General features: G+C 38.5%; 1 protein-coding gene across 1 annotated transcript; it reads right to left on the reverse strand.

The window, feature by feature from the left end:
- Nucleotides 1-1,162: 1,162 nt before the first annotated feature.
- LOC122045119 (calcineurin B-like protein 4) lies at nucleotides 1,163-9,903 on the reverse strand. The gene is made up of 7 exons (XM_042605191.1): nucleotides 9,822-9,903; nucleotides 2,073-2,155; nucleotides 1,915-1,974; nucleotides 1,693-1,801; nucleotides 1,531-1,583; nucleotides 1,363-1,443; nucleotides 1,163-1,279 (listed from the first exon to the last, which is right to left on the reverse strand). Exons 1-7 carry the CDS (start codon nucleotides 9,901-9,903, stop codon nucleotides 1,163-1,165), a joined length of 585 nt encoding a protein of 194 aa, XP_042461125.1.
- Between the last annotated feature and the right edge of the window lie 5,960 nt (nucleotides 9,904-15,863).

The raw sequence follows: 15,863 nt of genomic DNA on the forward strand, positions 1-15,863 counted from the left end.
AAATATCGATGACAAATTATTAAAAGCAAATGTGCATAATAACTCATCGAAGAGCAACGATACGATAATAATGGTAAAAAAATGATAATAAAGGAGTAGAAAGTAAGACAAATAAAATTTAGAAAGAAATAATAGTATAATATTAATATGTGAAAGGCTTTCAAAAGTATTTTTATAAAAAATATTAATTAAGTATAATCAATAAATATTTTTAATTTATTAACTAAATTTATTTTTGATAATTAAATTTAATTTTTATCAATAAAAAATTAAAAATTATGAGTCAAATTTTAATAAAAAAATAAAAAAAAATTACCAACCAAATCAAACTTTAATATTAAAAAAAATATAAATTATCAATCAAATCTAATACGAGTAAAAAAAAATAAAAATAATTAAATTTAACTTTAATATATAAAAAATTAAAAATTATTGGTTAAATCTAAAAATTAAACATTATTGTTCAAATATAATTTAGCTAGTAAAAAATTTAAATAATTGATAAAAATAAATTTTAATTAAAATTTATTTTAATTATAATTTTAAATATTTAATATCTAAATTAATATATTATATATATATATATATATAATTTGATGGATTCCAATATAATAGGGCTCTTAGCATAGATTTTAATAGTTCAGATCCTCTGTCCCCATTTCTCTCTGTCCCGTGTCTCACTGTCGATCGGACGGACCAGATTACATCTCAATATATCATGACATCTTTAAGATGTGTGCAATATTCTCGTGATGTGTAAGACATCCTTGAGATATAATCTGACCCGTCTGATCGATAGTGGGACATGAGAACAGAAAGAATTGGAGACAGAGGATCCGAACAGAGATTTTAATGGTCTATGTCTTGAGCAGGCCTGCTCCTGCATAAGATTTGAAGCAACCACGGGTCGTAATCCTTCAGAATATGGCTAGACAGTCATCGATATAACATGATAACATCATACGGTATCGGTGTCGCTGATATCTTCTTGCATGACGAAACTAGGGAATGATGTTGTTATGTCCCTGCATGAACAACATGAAATCACCATACTTAATTTCTAGCAGGGTCTCTTTAGAAAGAGAAATACGCAGAGTTTTTAGAGATTGTAACTGAGTAGTAGTGGAACAACTAACAAAAGATATATGTTTGAACCAAGAACTCACAATAAATAAGGAAGAGTCATATTCCTGAGCAGAGATGGATTTCTTTTGACAAAATCCTTCCATTCATCTGGGTCGATCTTCCCATCGCCTCTCGCATCCGCCTGATTGAAACTCTTCAAAAGACAACAAATAAGTCAATTTCTGTTTTGGAATTTAATTATGTAGGAAAAGATCCAGGAAGGGGTATCACACACACCCTATAGACAATTTCTTCGACGAGTTCATCTGAAAGAGACAATTCTGATTCACTGAGAATAGCCAACACCATCTCCTTCAACTGAGAAAGGTAAGATTAACCATCCAATATAAAAGATCCAACAACAAGGAAACCCCAAGATTAATGATAAAACCAAACTATGCTCACCTCCTCGGGTTCTATGAAGCCATTTTGCCTTAAATCATATAGCTTAAATGCAACTGCAAGTAAAATGAAGGAATCAAACATAAAGTCAGTTATTGGAAGTCTTTTCCAATAGTTGTTATAAGGCCAACATACAAGAAGCTAGTGGAAAGTTTAAGCATTTACATTCAATTTTCTCTGATTGTGGAGCACTTGGGTGAAAGATGCTAAGCGACCGAACAAATTCTCCAAACTCAATAGCCCCATTTCGTTTGATATCAAACAAGTCAAATACCTGACAAATGTGTCAATATGAATAGCTTGAGCAGATTTATCACCTGGATAACTTTCACTTTTGAGAAGAAATTATTTCACTAGGCTCAAAGTTAAACCAGAATGAATGCTGACCCTGTCTGCAAGCAGATTTCTTCTGTTGCTGTTCCTGAACAAGGCAAGCTGGAATTCTTCCTGCTCAATGGCATAATTAAGAATAGTGAAGAAAGCCTTGGACGGTCACGATACCATAGAAGTAGTTTAGTGGTTAAACGCCTAAGGAAAGTACATACCCGATGGATTAGCCCGTCCGGAATGATCAAACAACTCAATTTTTTAAATAGTTCATAAAGTGCTTCTATGTCATTGACCGTGACTGTCAAATAACATTTTTTTTAAAAGAAAATTTAGGATAGTCAAGGTAACAAGAGATGAATATTTGCCGTCGTTAAGCAAGCAAGCAACTATTTGCATATCGTAAACATATTGGAAAAAAACTCATCTTTGTAACTTATAACACGTTAATTTATTTATTTTTTAAGTACCAATTAACGTGTCCTAGGTGAGATTTGAACTCTTTTATCTAAGAGTTCATCTCGTCTTTTACTATCGCATAATAGCCCCGGAAGCATTATTCTACATCTATTTTTTTATACTAGATATATAAATCTTATAACCCTACTGTTCCAAGATAGACGGTCCGATCTCATATTTCGCACATCAAGTAAATCTAGGAAGATGGAGACTCTTGACGTGGCACCCCAACTTTATTAATAGTTTAACCATCGTAGATGCATCCTATATGGAAATTAAATTTTGATGGCTTGAGAAATGCATGAAATTTTGGGACGACATTTATTTAGAGGTGTCAATTTAAGGGATCGGATGAGCTCGAGCCCGTTCGAAACAAGGATATTATAAAAAAATCTCAAGTAAAATCCAAACATAATCTAGAATCTTAAATCCAAATTCGGATAACCTGACCAACCTGACCGTCCTAATTAGAAACTATTTTATTTACTATTTTCCTATCCTTTCTCACTTGTATTTTAATATTTCATCATAATCCTCATAACATTTTACTATTAAATAAAGCATCTTAATTTTTAAAATAAAATTTAATTTTAAAAAATATCTAAACCCTATATAAATTTAATTCAATCTGAATCCAATCTAAAACTATTACAATTCAAAAATCCTCAATCCAAATCTAAAAAATTTCAATTCTAATCTAATATTTTTCGAATTATATATATATCCGGATTTTAATCACAACTGATGATTGACGAAAAGAAAATCATCGGTGACCACCCTTAATTAGATAGGTGATCTAGAATGAACATAAGATCTATTTTTTAATGTTAAATTTAGAATTAGACTCTATATTTGTTATTATTATTATTAGAAAATCCGTGACTATCAATCTTTATACCAACTTTCTACATTTTACACTTTTATCGAAGCCCTTTTATTATTTTTAATAATTTCTATTTAGAATATTTTATGTCTAGGATGATTAGAAATTTATGTCCGGCGATTTCTCTTTTGTGGGCCCATCAAAAGACAGGCTGCCAATTTTTTCCATTTTTAATTTTTTATTTTTTATTTTTTATTTAATTAATATTTTTGTTTTTTTTTTATTTAATTAAGAGATATTTGATTGTGGAGTATACCATATTTGGGAATGAAATAATTGATGGTTGAATCTAGTAAATATTTGATTGGTGTAATATTTTATTATAAAATTTGAAATATTTGAATAGTATAATATTAAAAAAAGTAATGTAGTAGTAGAGATCATAAATATTTGAAAAAAATATTCCCAGCCACTAAGCTCAATTGAGTGGGAGATAGTGACCTCTCTTATGTACTAGTCACTATTTCAAAGATTAGTAGTCGTCCGTGATTTATCTCCTCTGTGTTGATCCTGGGACAGATTGGTGGAAATACTGGGGGCGAGCGTATTCACCTTTTTTTGTCACCTTGAGTAGGAGATAGTGGTCCCTGGGGCTATGGTATCATGGTAGGACATTCAGGTTATCTCCCAGGTACTTGCGGTTCGAACCCCAGTTACGGCGTATTTGCAGGAATTTTTTCTCCAAATAAGGGGGTGTATTCAAAGAATGTTGGGCTGGCCGTCACGTGCGCTTCCCGATTTACCCTAGTGGCCGGTGGGAAACTTTCATGGGACCAGGCCGGTCACCCCAGACTCGACATTACCCAGCATGGTTAATGTTGGAGCAATCCCAATGGTCCGCGGGACCATGTGTTTTGGTGTTTGGGCAAAGGGTTTAAGTTAGGTTCACCCTTGTATTTGATATGTGTATTTGAGTTGTGCAGGTTTGCAGGATACACATATGACTCAGGTTGATGGCTTCGGGTCCGGTGAAGGATGGAGCATCCGAGGGACCGTGGACAAGGCAGCGAGGACAAGGGCCGAGGGAAGCGACTTTGAGGCATACGCGAAGGATGGCATTGGGTACGAGCCGCGGGCTTGAATGCATCCGAGGGACGAGAGCCAAAGGAAGTAGGCTTGAAGGCAAAAGGTCAAAGCTGCAAAGGAAGAATCAAGTGAGTCATAAGGGTGAGGGTACGAGTGCACGAGAGATTGTACTCGGAGTAAAATCCTAGTTTTTAGGGTTTCTTTGTAGCGCCATCAGCGCCATCGTAGCAAGATCGTAGCGATCTTGTAGCGATCTTATGTGATCGCATGTTTTAGCGATTGCGATCGCGCCGATCATTGGCAGCGAATGTATGTGTGGAATCGAGCCGTTGGGATGTAGCGATCTGAATGAGTCGACTGCATGTTTTAGCAGTCGACTGGTAGGCGGGGTTTTCCAACCCGTGGCCTATAAAACCAAAGCTTGGGAGCTTGGTTTGAGTTGACGAAATAGAGGTGGTTAATCTCTATTAGTAGTCTACTTGTGCCCTAGCGTCAAAAGAGCTCTTGTGAGGGTTGTGGTGAGGTTTCTCCACCCACAAGGAGGTTTGAGCTAGCCGGAAGTTTTCCGGGGAGTAATCCACCGAAGGATCGGGATCGTCCACCTTACGGACACGCCGTGGAGTAGGAGCTTTATCTCCGAACCACGTAAATCGACGTGTGTTGGTTTGTTTGCTCTTTCTTATTCTTGTCTTTAGTTTAGCTTGTTTGTTTTGTATTTCCGCTGCGCAAGCTAACATCGTAGGAGAAGCGAGTATTTGGGGGCGCCGTCTATCCAACCCCCCTTCAAGCCGGTCGTGCGATCCCCAACAAGTGGTATCAGAGCAAGGACGCTCTCCGTTGGACTAACCGCCAAGGAAGCACAAGATGACCGGCTTGATAGAACCGCCAAAGCTTGAAGGTAGAGGCTTATGGGACATCACGTATTGGATGATGAAGATGGAGGTCTTCTTCAACACGGATTGGGACACCATGTTGGTGGTCAAAGAGCCGTTTGAAGTCCCTAAAGACAAGAAAGGGAAGAAGCTCCGAACACGACATTGGACGGAGGAGCAAACCTCACGATCGGAGGCAAACTCAAAGGTAATAGCAATTTTAATTGGTTTATTGCCTCCTAATGTGATAAGTGGTGTAGGTAAATATGAGAACGCCCATGAATTGTGGAGTAAAGTGAAGAAATTTCCATGGGAGGAATTTTTGTCTACACAAGAAGAAGAAGAAAAATCCGAAGAAAGTGATGAAGTGGTCCAAGAGGAGAAGGAGGACCAATCGGATGTGGAGCCCAAGGAGTTGGGTTTAGTAGCTCAAGAAGAGGAGGTGGAGAAAACGGAAGTTGAGTCACGCTCAATATCCGAGGAGGAAAAGGAAGATGAGTCATCATCTACATCCTCAAAGGTTGAAGAAGAATCCAAGACAAGTGAAGAGGATGAAGAAGAGGTCTTGGAAGTGGTCAACCTAGCAAGCACCTCCACCGAAGTGAAGTCAAAGGACCATATCACTTGCTTCGGGTGCAATGAGAAGGGACACTACAAGAGTAGATGTCCTATGGGTAAGAAAGAGGTAAATTCTAAACTCATTCAAGTTGATTTGAATACTAATGTGGGTTGTAGAAATGATGGTGCCAAGAAGAAGAAGGAGAAGAAGCACATTAGATGCTTCACTTGTGGTGAAATAGGGCACTACCACACCAAATGCCCAAAGAAGAAAGATCTCAAGAAGTTGGCGCATTTGAAGATGTGGGAGAAGAAGTGGAGGAAGAATGGAGGCTCATGTCAAGGGGGAGCTCCAAAGGTAAAGGGTAAGGTAAACCCTAATTTAAATTTGAAGTCAAATTTAAACTCCTCCATGCATGCTAGGAAAAATAATGTTAATCATTATATGCCCATGCAAAATTTTGGTTTTAAATATCATGATAGAAATAGGGTACATGTAGATCATAACCCTAGGAGACTTATACATGATAGACCTAGACACGTTAAATTCTCATTACCTAAGGAGAAGAAGGTAATGGAGACCCAAGGCATTAATCCCAAGAAGGGGAGACATATGCCTAGAAAGGGTAGGTCTAGGAATGTCCAAGGTGGACATGTTGACTCTAGGTTTAGGAACCTAGAAAGGGAGAACCAAGCTTTGAAGGCAAAGCTTGATGGTTTGGAACAATTCCTTAAGAGATTCACTATTGGATCTAAGGGATTAAACATGGTGTTGGGTAGTCAAAAACCCAACAATGATAGATCGGGTTTGGGATACCGATCTAGTCCCTCCATGGCCAAGGAGAGATCATATGCTAGGGTGGCAAATGATCATGGCAAGGGAGAGTCCTCCAAGGCTAAGGGAAAGTCTTATGCTAGGGTTGCATATGACTATAGCAAGGAGAAGTCAATAAATGGCAAGGGAAAGACATTTAAAGGTAAGGAGAAATTAACCAAGGACAAGGTGTCCAAGGTTAAGAAAGTTAGGTTTGTAGGCCAAGTGTCACCGGGGGTGGACCGATGCGGCCTAGCCATTGTGGATGAGTCACCTAGGGAGGTGACTAATGTTAAGAGCTCTAGGGGGAGCTCAAAGAGTCAATTTGGGACCCATGGCCAATGGATCTCAGGTGGGTTCTACTTGGGGGTCTAGAGGAGCCATGGAGTGTGCCAAATGGTTTAGAGACGGATTTGAGTCTCAAACCTAGGGATTTGGCACACATGGATTGTGTTTCATGCAAGAAATATGACATTTGGGGTCATATAGCATGATAATTGGTTTTGAATGTATAGATGCCATATAAACCAATGATAGGGATGCATTGTGGGATGGTATGGGCAAATACATCAGAAGGAAGCCAAAACTAGGACTTTAGGTCAAGGTTCAATTGAACCATTTAGCTAGTTTTGAGTTTTGTGTCAATCTTGGGATTGGTGATAGATACATTTTTGAATGTATTTTTCCCAAGTAGACATGGGTAAAACAGATCTCTCCACAAAATTTGGGAATTTTTGGAGGTCTGTGGAATTTCTGGTGCATTTCTGAAAGTGGGTCAGAAATGCTGAAAAAGGCTGAAAAACTGTGCCAGTCGACTGCAACTTTTGGCAGTCGACTGCACCAGTCGACTGATAAAAGTTGCAGTCGACTGGCTGGAAACAGAAGCATTCTGTTCGCTCGACCAGTAGCGATCAGTCGACTGGTACTTCTTGCAGTCGACTGATATCAGTCTGAAATTGTCTTCAGCACTGAATTTTGACCAAGTCAACTCATACAAGTGTATGAAATCCATGGGGGATTAATATATGAGTTTAGGTCAATTTGAATGATAAGTTTTCAACAATTGGGATATTGTTGGAGAACTTTTTGGATGTTAGGCAAAGGGGGAGAAGTAAGGTTTAGTTAGGAAAACCTGAAAGTACCTTTGTGAAGGGGGAACCTTGGGATAGGTTCTTAAAAAGCCCGTTGTAAAATTCCTAACTCAATGGGGAGCTTAGGTGTAGGGGGAGCCTTGTGATAGGTTCAAATGCATTGATTTTTATACGGCGGTTGCCAAGTGTGTAGCCTTGGCAACGTAAGTCCATTCGGCAGTGTAAGTCCAAGTGTGTAGCCTTGGCAACGTAAGTCCATTCGGCGGTGTAAGTCCAAGTGTGTAGCCTTGGCAACGTAAGTCCATTTGTTTTAGCATGTTTATTTGCTATATGTTTTCCCTAACTTAAACGTATTGCCAAACACCAAAAAGGGGGAGATTGTTGGAGCAATCCCAATGGTCCGCGGGACCATGTGTTTTGGTGTTTGGGCAAAGGGTTTAAGTTAGGTTCACCCTTGTATTTGATATGTGTATTTGAGTTGTGCAGGTTTGCAGGATACACATATGACTCAGGTTGATGGCTTCGGGTCCGGTGAAGGATGGAGCATCCGAGGGACCGTGGACAAGGCAGCGAGGACAAGGGCCGAGGGAAGCGACTTCGAGGCATACGCGAAGGATGGCATTGGGTACGAGCCGCGGGCTTGAATGCATCCGAGGGACGAGAGCCAAAGGAAGTAGGCTTGAAGGCAAAAGGTCAAAGCTGCAAAGGAAGAATCAAGTGAGTCATAAGGGTGAGGGTACGAGTGCACGAGAGATTGTACTCGGAGTAAAATCCTAGTTTTTAGGGTTTTACTGTAGCAGTACTGTAGCAGTCGACTGCATGTTTTAGCAGTCGACTGGCAGCGAACAGAATGTGTGGAATCGAGCCGTTGGGATGTAACGGTCGAATTTCCACAGAGGGCAGTCGACTGCATGTTTTAGCAGTCGACTGGTAGGCGGGGTTTTCCAACCCGTGGCCTATAAAACCAAAGCTTGGGAGCTTGGTTTGAGTTGACGAAATAGAGGTGGTTAATCTCTATTAGTAGTCTACTTGTGCCCTAGCGTCAAAAGAGCTCTTGTGAGGGTTGTGGTGAGGTTTCTCCACCCACAAGGAGGTTTGAGCTAGCCGGAAGTTTTCCGGGGAGTAATCCACCGAAGGATCGGGATCGTCCACCTTACGGACACGCCGTGGAGTAGGAGCTTTATCTCCGAACCACGTAAATCGACGTGTGTTGGTTTGTTTGCTCTTTCTTATTCTTGTCTTTAGTTTAGCTTGTTTGTTTTGTATTTCCGCTGCGCAAGCTAACATCGTAGGAGAAGCGAGTATTTGGGGGCGCCGTCTATCCAACCCCCCTTCAAGCCGGTCGTGCGATCCCCAACAGTTAATCATTTTTTTTAGTGGGAGATGGTGTGTCCCCTCGGGATGGTCTAGTGACTAGCACATGAATTGTTGTCATCATGAGGTCTGGGGTTTGAAACTCGATAAAGCCGAGGTAAATGCCTCCATTATGTGCTAATCACTATTCCAAAGGCTAGTAGCCGTCCGTGATTTACCTTCTCCGTGTTGGCCCTGGGACGGGTTGGCGAGGGCACTGGGAGTGAGCGTATTCGCCTTTTGTCACTTTGAGTGGAAGATGGCGGGTCCCCGGGGTCATGGTGTCGCGGTAAGACATCTAGGTTGTCACCCAGACATCCGCAGTTCGAACTCCAGCTATGACGCATTTGTAGAAATATTTTCTTCAAATGAGGGGCGTAATCAAAGGATACTGGGCTTCTAGGCTGATCGTCATGTGCGCTTCCCGATTTACCCTGATGACTGATGGAAAATTTTCGTGGAACTGGACCGATCACCCCAGGGATAATCAATAAGATTAACTAGGATTATCATTTTTATTTTTTTTGAGTGGAAGATAATGATCTCCTCGAAATGGTCTAGTAACTAGCTTATAAAATATTGTCACCATAAAATCTGCGGTTTAAAGAGCCGGGTATTATGGAATGAATTTCAAATCACAAGTTTATGTGAAATTCAATCCCTGACTGCTACATTAAAAATATTATGTGCCCATTATCTGCCCTATGGTATGGCAACAGATCGAATTAAGCATGGATGCATTGCATGGCACGTAAAGCACAAAAGTTACAGGATTAATAAAAGGAGAGATAGACAGACAGCAAACGACGACAGCACAAAGCATGCATGTGCATGCGTACGTGCCTGCGTTGGTTATTCCTAGAGCATGAAAATTTATAGGATTAACAAAAGGAGAGGTAGAAAGAAGATACAATTTGTTTGAGAAGCAAGAACCACAGGATCCTCGTATCCGACTGCGTGTCTGTCAGTAAGCTTAGAAGAGAAACAGCCCATCAGATTGGCAACCAGACCTTAATGACTTGCTTAGGGAGAGCACCTGAGAAGAAACGGAGAAAGCACAATCAGCAAACACAGAATATCATTAATAAATAATAATAATAATAAAAGATATTGATGTATAACTGAACGCACCAAAGTCTAAAGGGCCTTTTACCAAAGTGAGCATTCAGTCTTATGCCCCCATTGTACTTTCATTTTTACCAAAAGATACATCTAATTCCTAAAATTTTCTTCCCGCCTTTCACCCCAACTGAACTAATTATTTTCGAGTTTCATTCAAAAGTCATTGATGATTAGCAAGATTATTTTTTTTTGAAAAAAATTACGTCATTAAATTATGACGTTCTCTTAAATCTAGCTATCCATATTTTTTTAATAAGTTTTAGAGCTTTAATAAAAATTTTAAAAAAATACAAAATAAGATTAATAAAAAATTAACAAATTAAAGAAACATTAATAAAAATATATATTACTTTTATTTTATCTTTTTTAATAATTAATTACAATTAAAAAAAGTGAAACAAAGTAAAATAAAATAAAATAATAAAATTTAAAAATTACTTTGGTGTTACTTTGTAAGACCATCATCATCTTAGTGCTAATTTCGTAAAAACATCATCATCTTATTATTGATTTCATTGAAACATTGCCACCTTGATACCATTTTTCTCAAGACATCACCCTCTTGATGATCCAAAAATGGAACATCAAAAGATTTGATTTAATAGGTTCATTTCACTCTCCTAAGTATAACCATATTTAAAAACATTTGTCCTCTCAGGACGATCTAGTAGTTAATACATGAAGTGCTGCAACCATGGTATCTGTAATTCGAATCTCAGCATAGTCGAGGTAAATATCTCTCTCATACGTCATTATTTCAAAGGCTAATAGATACCCATATTTACCTCCTCCGTATTAATCCTAGAACGGATTGATAGAAACACTAGAGATAAGTATAATCATCTTTTACCATCATATTTAAAAATATTTGATTCATGACCTCTATCAGTTTAAACTTAAACATGTCTTATTTAATTTAGAACAACACTATTAGTTTTTTCGTACTCTCTTTAGATTTTGTCTATGCTAAAAATTTAAAAATATTTAAATCATCAGTTAGTTTTAACTTAAAATTAATTGATGGATAAAGATAGAGTGTCAATTAAAATTTTATCTAATAGGTTACTTTCACTCTATTGAGTTTCATCATGCATGTGTACAAACTCTTGATTCATAATTTCTATCAGTTTATCCCTAGGGTAGGGTTGAATTAATTAGTACGGAACAAAGTTGCTAACATAAAACAAAGTTTTGAATCTTGGTAAAATCGAGGAAAAAAAAAGTTCTCCTTCACATTAGCCAATTACAGATTCCTAATTTATCTCTTCAGAGTTAATCTTGTGACCGATCATGTGAGCCCGTTGGATAACGGATTCTACCGTTTACTATCATAATCCCCATCCGTTTTAAAAAAAATATTTAAAATATATAACTTTTTCATGTTTTGATAAGATTGGGGGTACAAGAAAATTATTGATGTGTCTTGGAGTAAATTAGAAATGGATCTAATAGTCAAAAGTGTTATGGCAATAAAAAAAAGTTAAAGCAATGAAAACGAAGAACACACAATCTCTTAAACAATAAAAAAAAAAGTGTTATAGCAAAAAACAAGAAAGGTATTGATGGATAATTGAACACAACCAAAAGTCTAAAGGGCAGTTTTAATAGAAAATTTTAAAATATAAACTTTTTTAAAAAATATAAAATTAAATAAACGTTAATAAAATAAAAATAAATAAAAATTTATTTATTTTATATTTTTTTAATAGCTAATTACAAAAAAAATAAACAAACATAAAAAATAAAAATGAAAAAATTACTTTGCTAGTGTTTGAATGAAAAGCATCGATCATTATTTAAGTATTTCGTTAAAACATTACCGTTAATTTAATTAAAATATCTGGTTTCGTCTAAACATCATCGTTAATTTAATCAAAATATCACTGTATTAGTGTTAATTTCGTCCAAAAATCACCGCCATTCATTGTCTACTTTTCTCTTTTTATTCTGTCATTATGTAAATTATGTCCTGGAATATTTTTCTCTTTTTTTTATGATTGGATTAATGTTCACCGAACTGATCTGACCAATCAATATAACTTAGGACGATTAGGACGTCTAGGCAGATCTTCTATTTCATGATTCGGATGTCTTCTTTTATGTTTTTCAAAAAAAAAAAAAAATTAAAAAAAGAGCTTCATCTAATGTATAATATGTATTGATATGGAATATAACGAACAGATCCACGGAATGACGTGGAGATAAAAGTTAGATGACATGACAGTTACAATCAAGGGAAGGAAGCATTCCCTAAACGGTTTTATTATTCATCCAGTGTTAAGACTCGCAGTGTCAATTCGACCGGATTATAAGTCATTTGGAATAGGGTCGGACGACCCTTAAGCCCTTCAAACATAGGGAGTTTGATGCTCTACTCTTGAATTAGGACGCTTGCATGTTCGGTCATACAATAGTTGATCGAGTTTAGGGGATGTCCGACCCACCTCACAATCTATCGACCACAAGTCCGGTTGAGTGAAGGTCAAACTCCTTACTCGGTACGAGCCTCTTTATACATGTCCGGTCGACTCTATTCCTGGTGATCCCTATGAATTTCCACACGACAATATACCTATGTATCCATTCGGTAATAAATCGGATGGGCTTAGGTGGCCCCATAACTTGGGCTTGAGGCACTTACACACCTGACCAGATAAAAATCCGATTGGCCCTGGGCATTCAGCTTTATATTACTTCCTAGGTGGATTTCCAACATGCACAAGTTATTATATTATTTCTCAAACGGATTTCCAACAGGCTCAAGGTATTATATTATTCTTTGAACAGATTGCTAACACCATTCAACACATGAGCCAGTAGCTTAATGCGAGGATAGATATAAAGATGATCGACCTTATAGGCCGATCGAAATATACCCAGCAGACAACATGAGCAGAGAATCCTAATAATCTATTAGAATAACGATCATATGCCAGAGAATATTCCTCTGGAACCTTCCTCGGGAATTATCATGTGTCTTATCAGCCAACCATTTATGACAACGTATTCCTTCAACTGCTGCATCAATGACATAAGTTATAAACGATAAAAGAGATACACATGTGGATAAGAGAAGATTCCTTGGACAATTAGAATACAGATTGTACATTTTTCATTACCTAATAATCTCTAACATTCTTAGTCACCTCATGATTACGGAGGTTATGAGAGATGGTATATAAAAGAGGTTCTGTTGGCAAGGTACGTTCTTTGAACATCTCAAACTTATTATCATGTACACATTCTCTACTATTCTTCATCTACCCGTCTGGAATTTGTATTAACTTGAGCGTCGAAGGACCTTCACCAGGGACTCCCTCCTATTGTCTGGACGCTAACGTTATGTTAGCTCGTCTTAGCATGCATAGAATCAAAAGGAAGCATCTCCTCGGAGCCAAAAGTCTTCTCTCCGTCAATAACTCAACCATCATCCTGAGCGCACCATCGCTTCGATTTTCAGACAGCATATGTATTACACATACTCCTCTTTTGTACTCATTGTTGGTTTTTTTGCCTACATATGAAAAAGGATAGAACAAAATCTTCGGCAAAATTCTTTCAGAATGCAATGCAATTTTAGGTAAAAAAACAAAAACAAAAAACAAAAATAAGTGATCAATTTCACTCTTCCCATCAACTAGTAGATCTAACTCCTGCTAACAACAACATTCATGAGCAAAAAAAAAAAAACTAAATAACTAAACAGATCAGTCCGTGAACTTCGATTCAAACCTAACGAAACAAAATCATAAAGCCAATTCCCCCTAAAACTAACAAGAAGAAGGAAATAATCTGGTCCCCTTAGAAAAAGGCATTTCGGCTCCGGAAGGGGGAAAAAAATCGACCCAGAAAAAAGCGATAGCGATTGAAATGAGGAAAAACAGGGATTTCCACCTGGCCTCTTACGCCTGCGATTCCGATACCATCAACCTTGCGCAGCCATGAATCCCCCGGAGATCATGTGCCGCCTCCTTCCTCCTCCTCGGCTCTTCAAGCGCCATGCGCAGGTTCATATTTAAACAACGGGCGGCAAGGCAACAGTTGAATATTAAAAAAAAACAACAATGGTATAGTATTCTGACGCATTCTTAGTGATCTGTCCTTTGACGATGAGCTAGAAACATGGCTATTTTGTTGAGTTGGAAACATGGCTATTTTGTTGATAGGATAAAGACTCTGTGTTATTCTCCTGAAATATGGAGAGTGTTAATGTTGGATCAGGGACGGAGTGTTTTGTGTTGGTCCTCCGACGCTCAAGTAAATGATCAACTCGAGAGAAGAAAATAGTAGAAGTAGACTGTAGTAAAGAGCGTGTGAGAATATGAAATATCGCATACCTTTGTCGGTAGATCGAGACTTTTTTTATAATGTAATTGTTGCGTTAGACACGTATCTCAAAGCACTAACAAGTTTCTCAAAACAATCCTAAGAAAGGATTGGTCATAAAGGGTTTCTGATACCATTCCTTAAATGGATGAGCAAATCTATGTGATTTAACATAAGCTTCTAAAGTGTGATTTGCCGGTGGAATATTTTCTGTCTTTTATAGCGCAAACTTCCAAAAGGATACAATATAACAGGAATATAGGCCTCACTCTCGGTCGACCGGCCGCCCCTCAGGTATATCATCAGCTCGACTTTATGGGGCACCGTCTTAGACTCGATGCTCACTCGATCGAATGAAGGAGCATTACATCCGATCAGCTTACATCCTCAATTGGCTGAGACTGTGGGTTGGGGTACCTAATGTTCGGCAGTGGGGGTGGCCTATCAGTCCCAAATTGAGGTTGTTGGGACACTCCGGAGCTAAGGGGGGTGAATAGCTTGTCTCACTCGCTTCCTCGCTTCGTAGATGTTGTTGCAATGGATAAACTCGAAGTGACAAACTCCATAATGCTAATACTAGGATTTACTTGGTATCCATATCAAGAAAAATGACTAATCTAAGGATCCATACTAAACACACTCTCCACTATCAAAACCACTCCTTCTCGGAACAATCCGGAAGTGGAGAAACCTCACACAACTCAAGAACAAAATACAACTCAAAACACGGAATCAAATATAAATACAAATCGAAACACAACTAACATTGTGACCTTTGGATCTCATGAGCTTTTCTTTCTTTGAGTATCTCTTGAAGATGGGAAATGCAGCAACACTTGTTAAACCCCGTGGTAGTTTTGATGTAATCAACCAAGTTGGTTAGACCCTGTTTTGTATTTGATCCTTGTGTCCGAGTGTGCAAGAGTTTAGAAGCGCAGGAAGTCGAGCGGAAGACGCAACTAGCGAGAAGGACAGCACGGGAAGGGAGCCGACGGGCTCGGTGCGTCCGAAGGACGAGAGAGCTGCGGAAGAGTATACCGGTGGGCGAGAATAACGTGCGAGGCGTTCGAGGGACGCTAAGCCGGGGAGGAAGGTTGCTCGAGGAGAAGGACGGAAATTGGGTTCGGGTGAGCCCTATTTCGGTTGGCCAGAATCACCCAAAAGAGCGGAATTTCGGAAGACGAAGCAAAGAAGCAAGCAAGCTGGAAAAAGCTGCCAGCCAGCTTGGAGGTGCCTCCATCAGGCTTGGAGGCGCCTCCAGCTTGAAGGCGCCTTCAATGCCTGTTGGAGGCGCCTTGGACCTGACAGAAGTGAACGTTGAGCTTTCGGATAAAGTTTTATCCACTCTCTCGATGGAGGCGCCTTGGACCTCTATTGGAGGCGCCTCGGACATCTGAGATAGAATTTCCAGAGGCTATATAAAGGCCTCTGGAACTAGGAATTAGAAATCAATTGTTCCATCAACTCTGTAATTAATTCCTAGCAATAGTTCTGAGCTCTGTTAG

The sequence above is a fragment of the Zingiber officinale genome, chromosome 2B, assembly GCF_018446385.1.
Source record: "Zingiber officinale cultivar Zhangliang chromosome 2B, Zo_v1.1, whole genome shotgun sequence".
NCBI classification, from domain to species: domain Eukaryota; kingdom Viridiplantae; phylum Streptophyta; class Magnoliopsida; order Zingiberales; family Zingiberaceae; genus Zingiber; species Zingiber officinale.

Excerpts from the sequence above, each read along its gene's own strand:
- LOC122045119 (XM_042605191.1), bottom strand. The coding sequence starts at position 9,903 with ATGGGCTGTTTCTCTTCTAAGCTTACTGACAGACACGCAGTCGGATAC. Across the intron at positions 2,156-9,821 it reads TCTTGCTTCTCAAACAAATT|TCACGGTCAATGACATAGAA; the intron begins GTATCTTCTTTC and ends GTTATTTGACAG. Across the intron at positions 1,975-2,072 it reads CGGACGGGCTAATCCATCGG|GAAGAATTCCAGCTTGCCTT; the intron begins GTATGTACTTTC and ends GCCATTGAGCAG.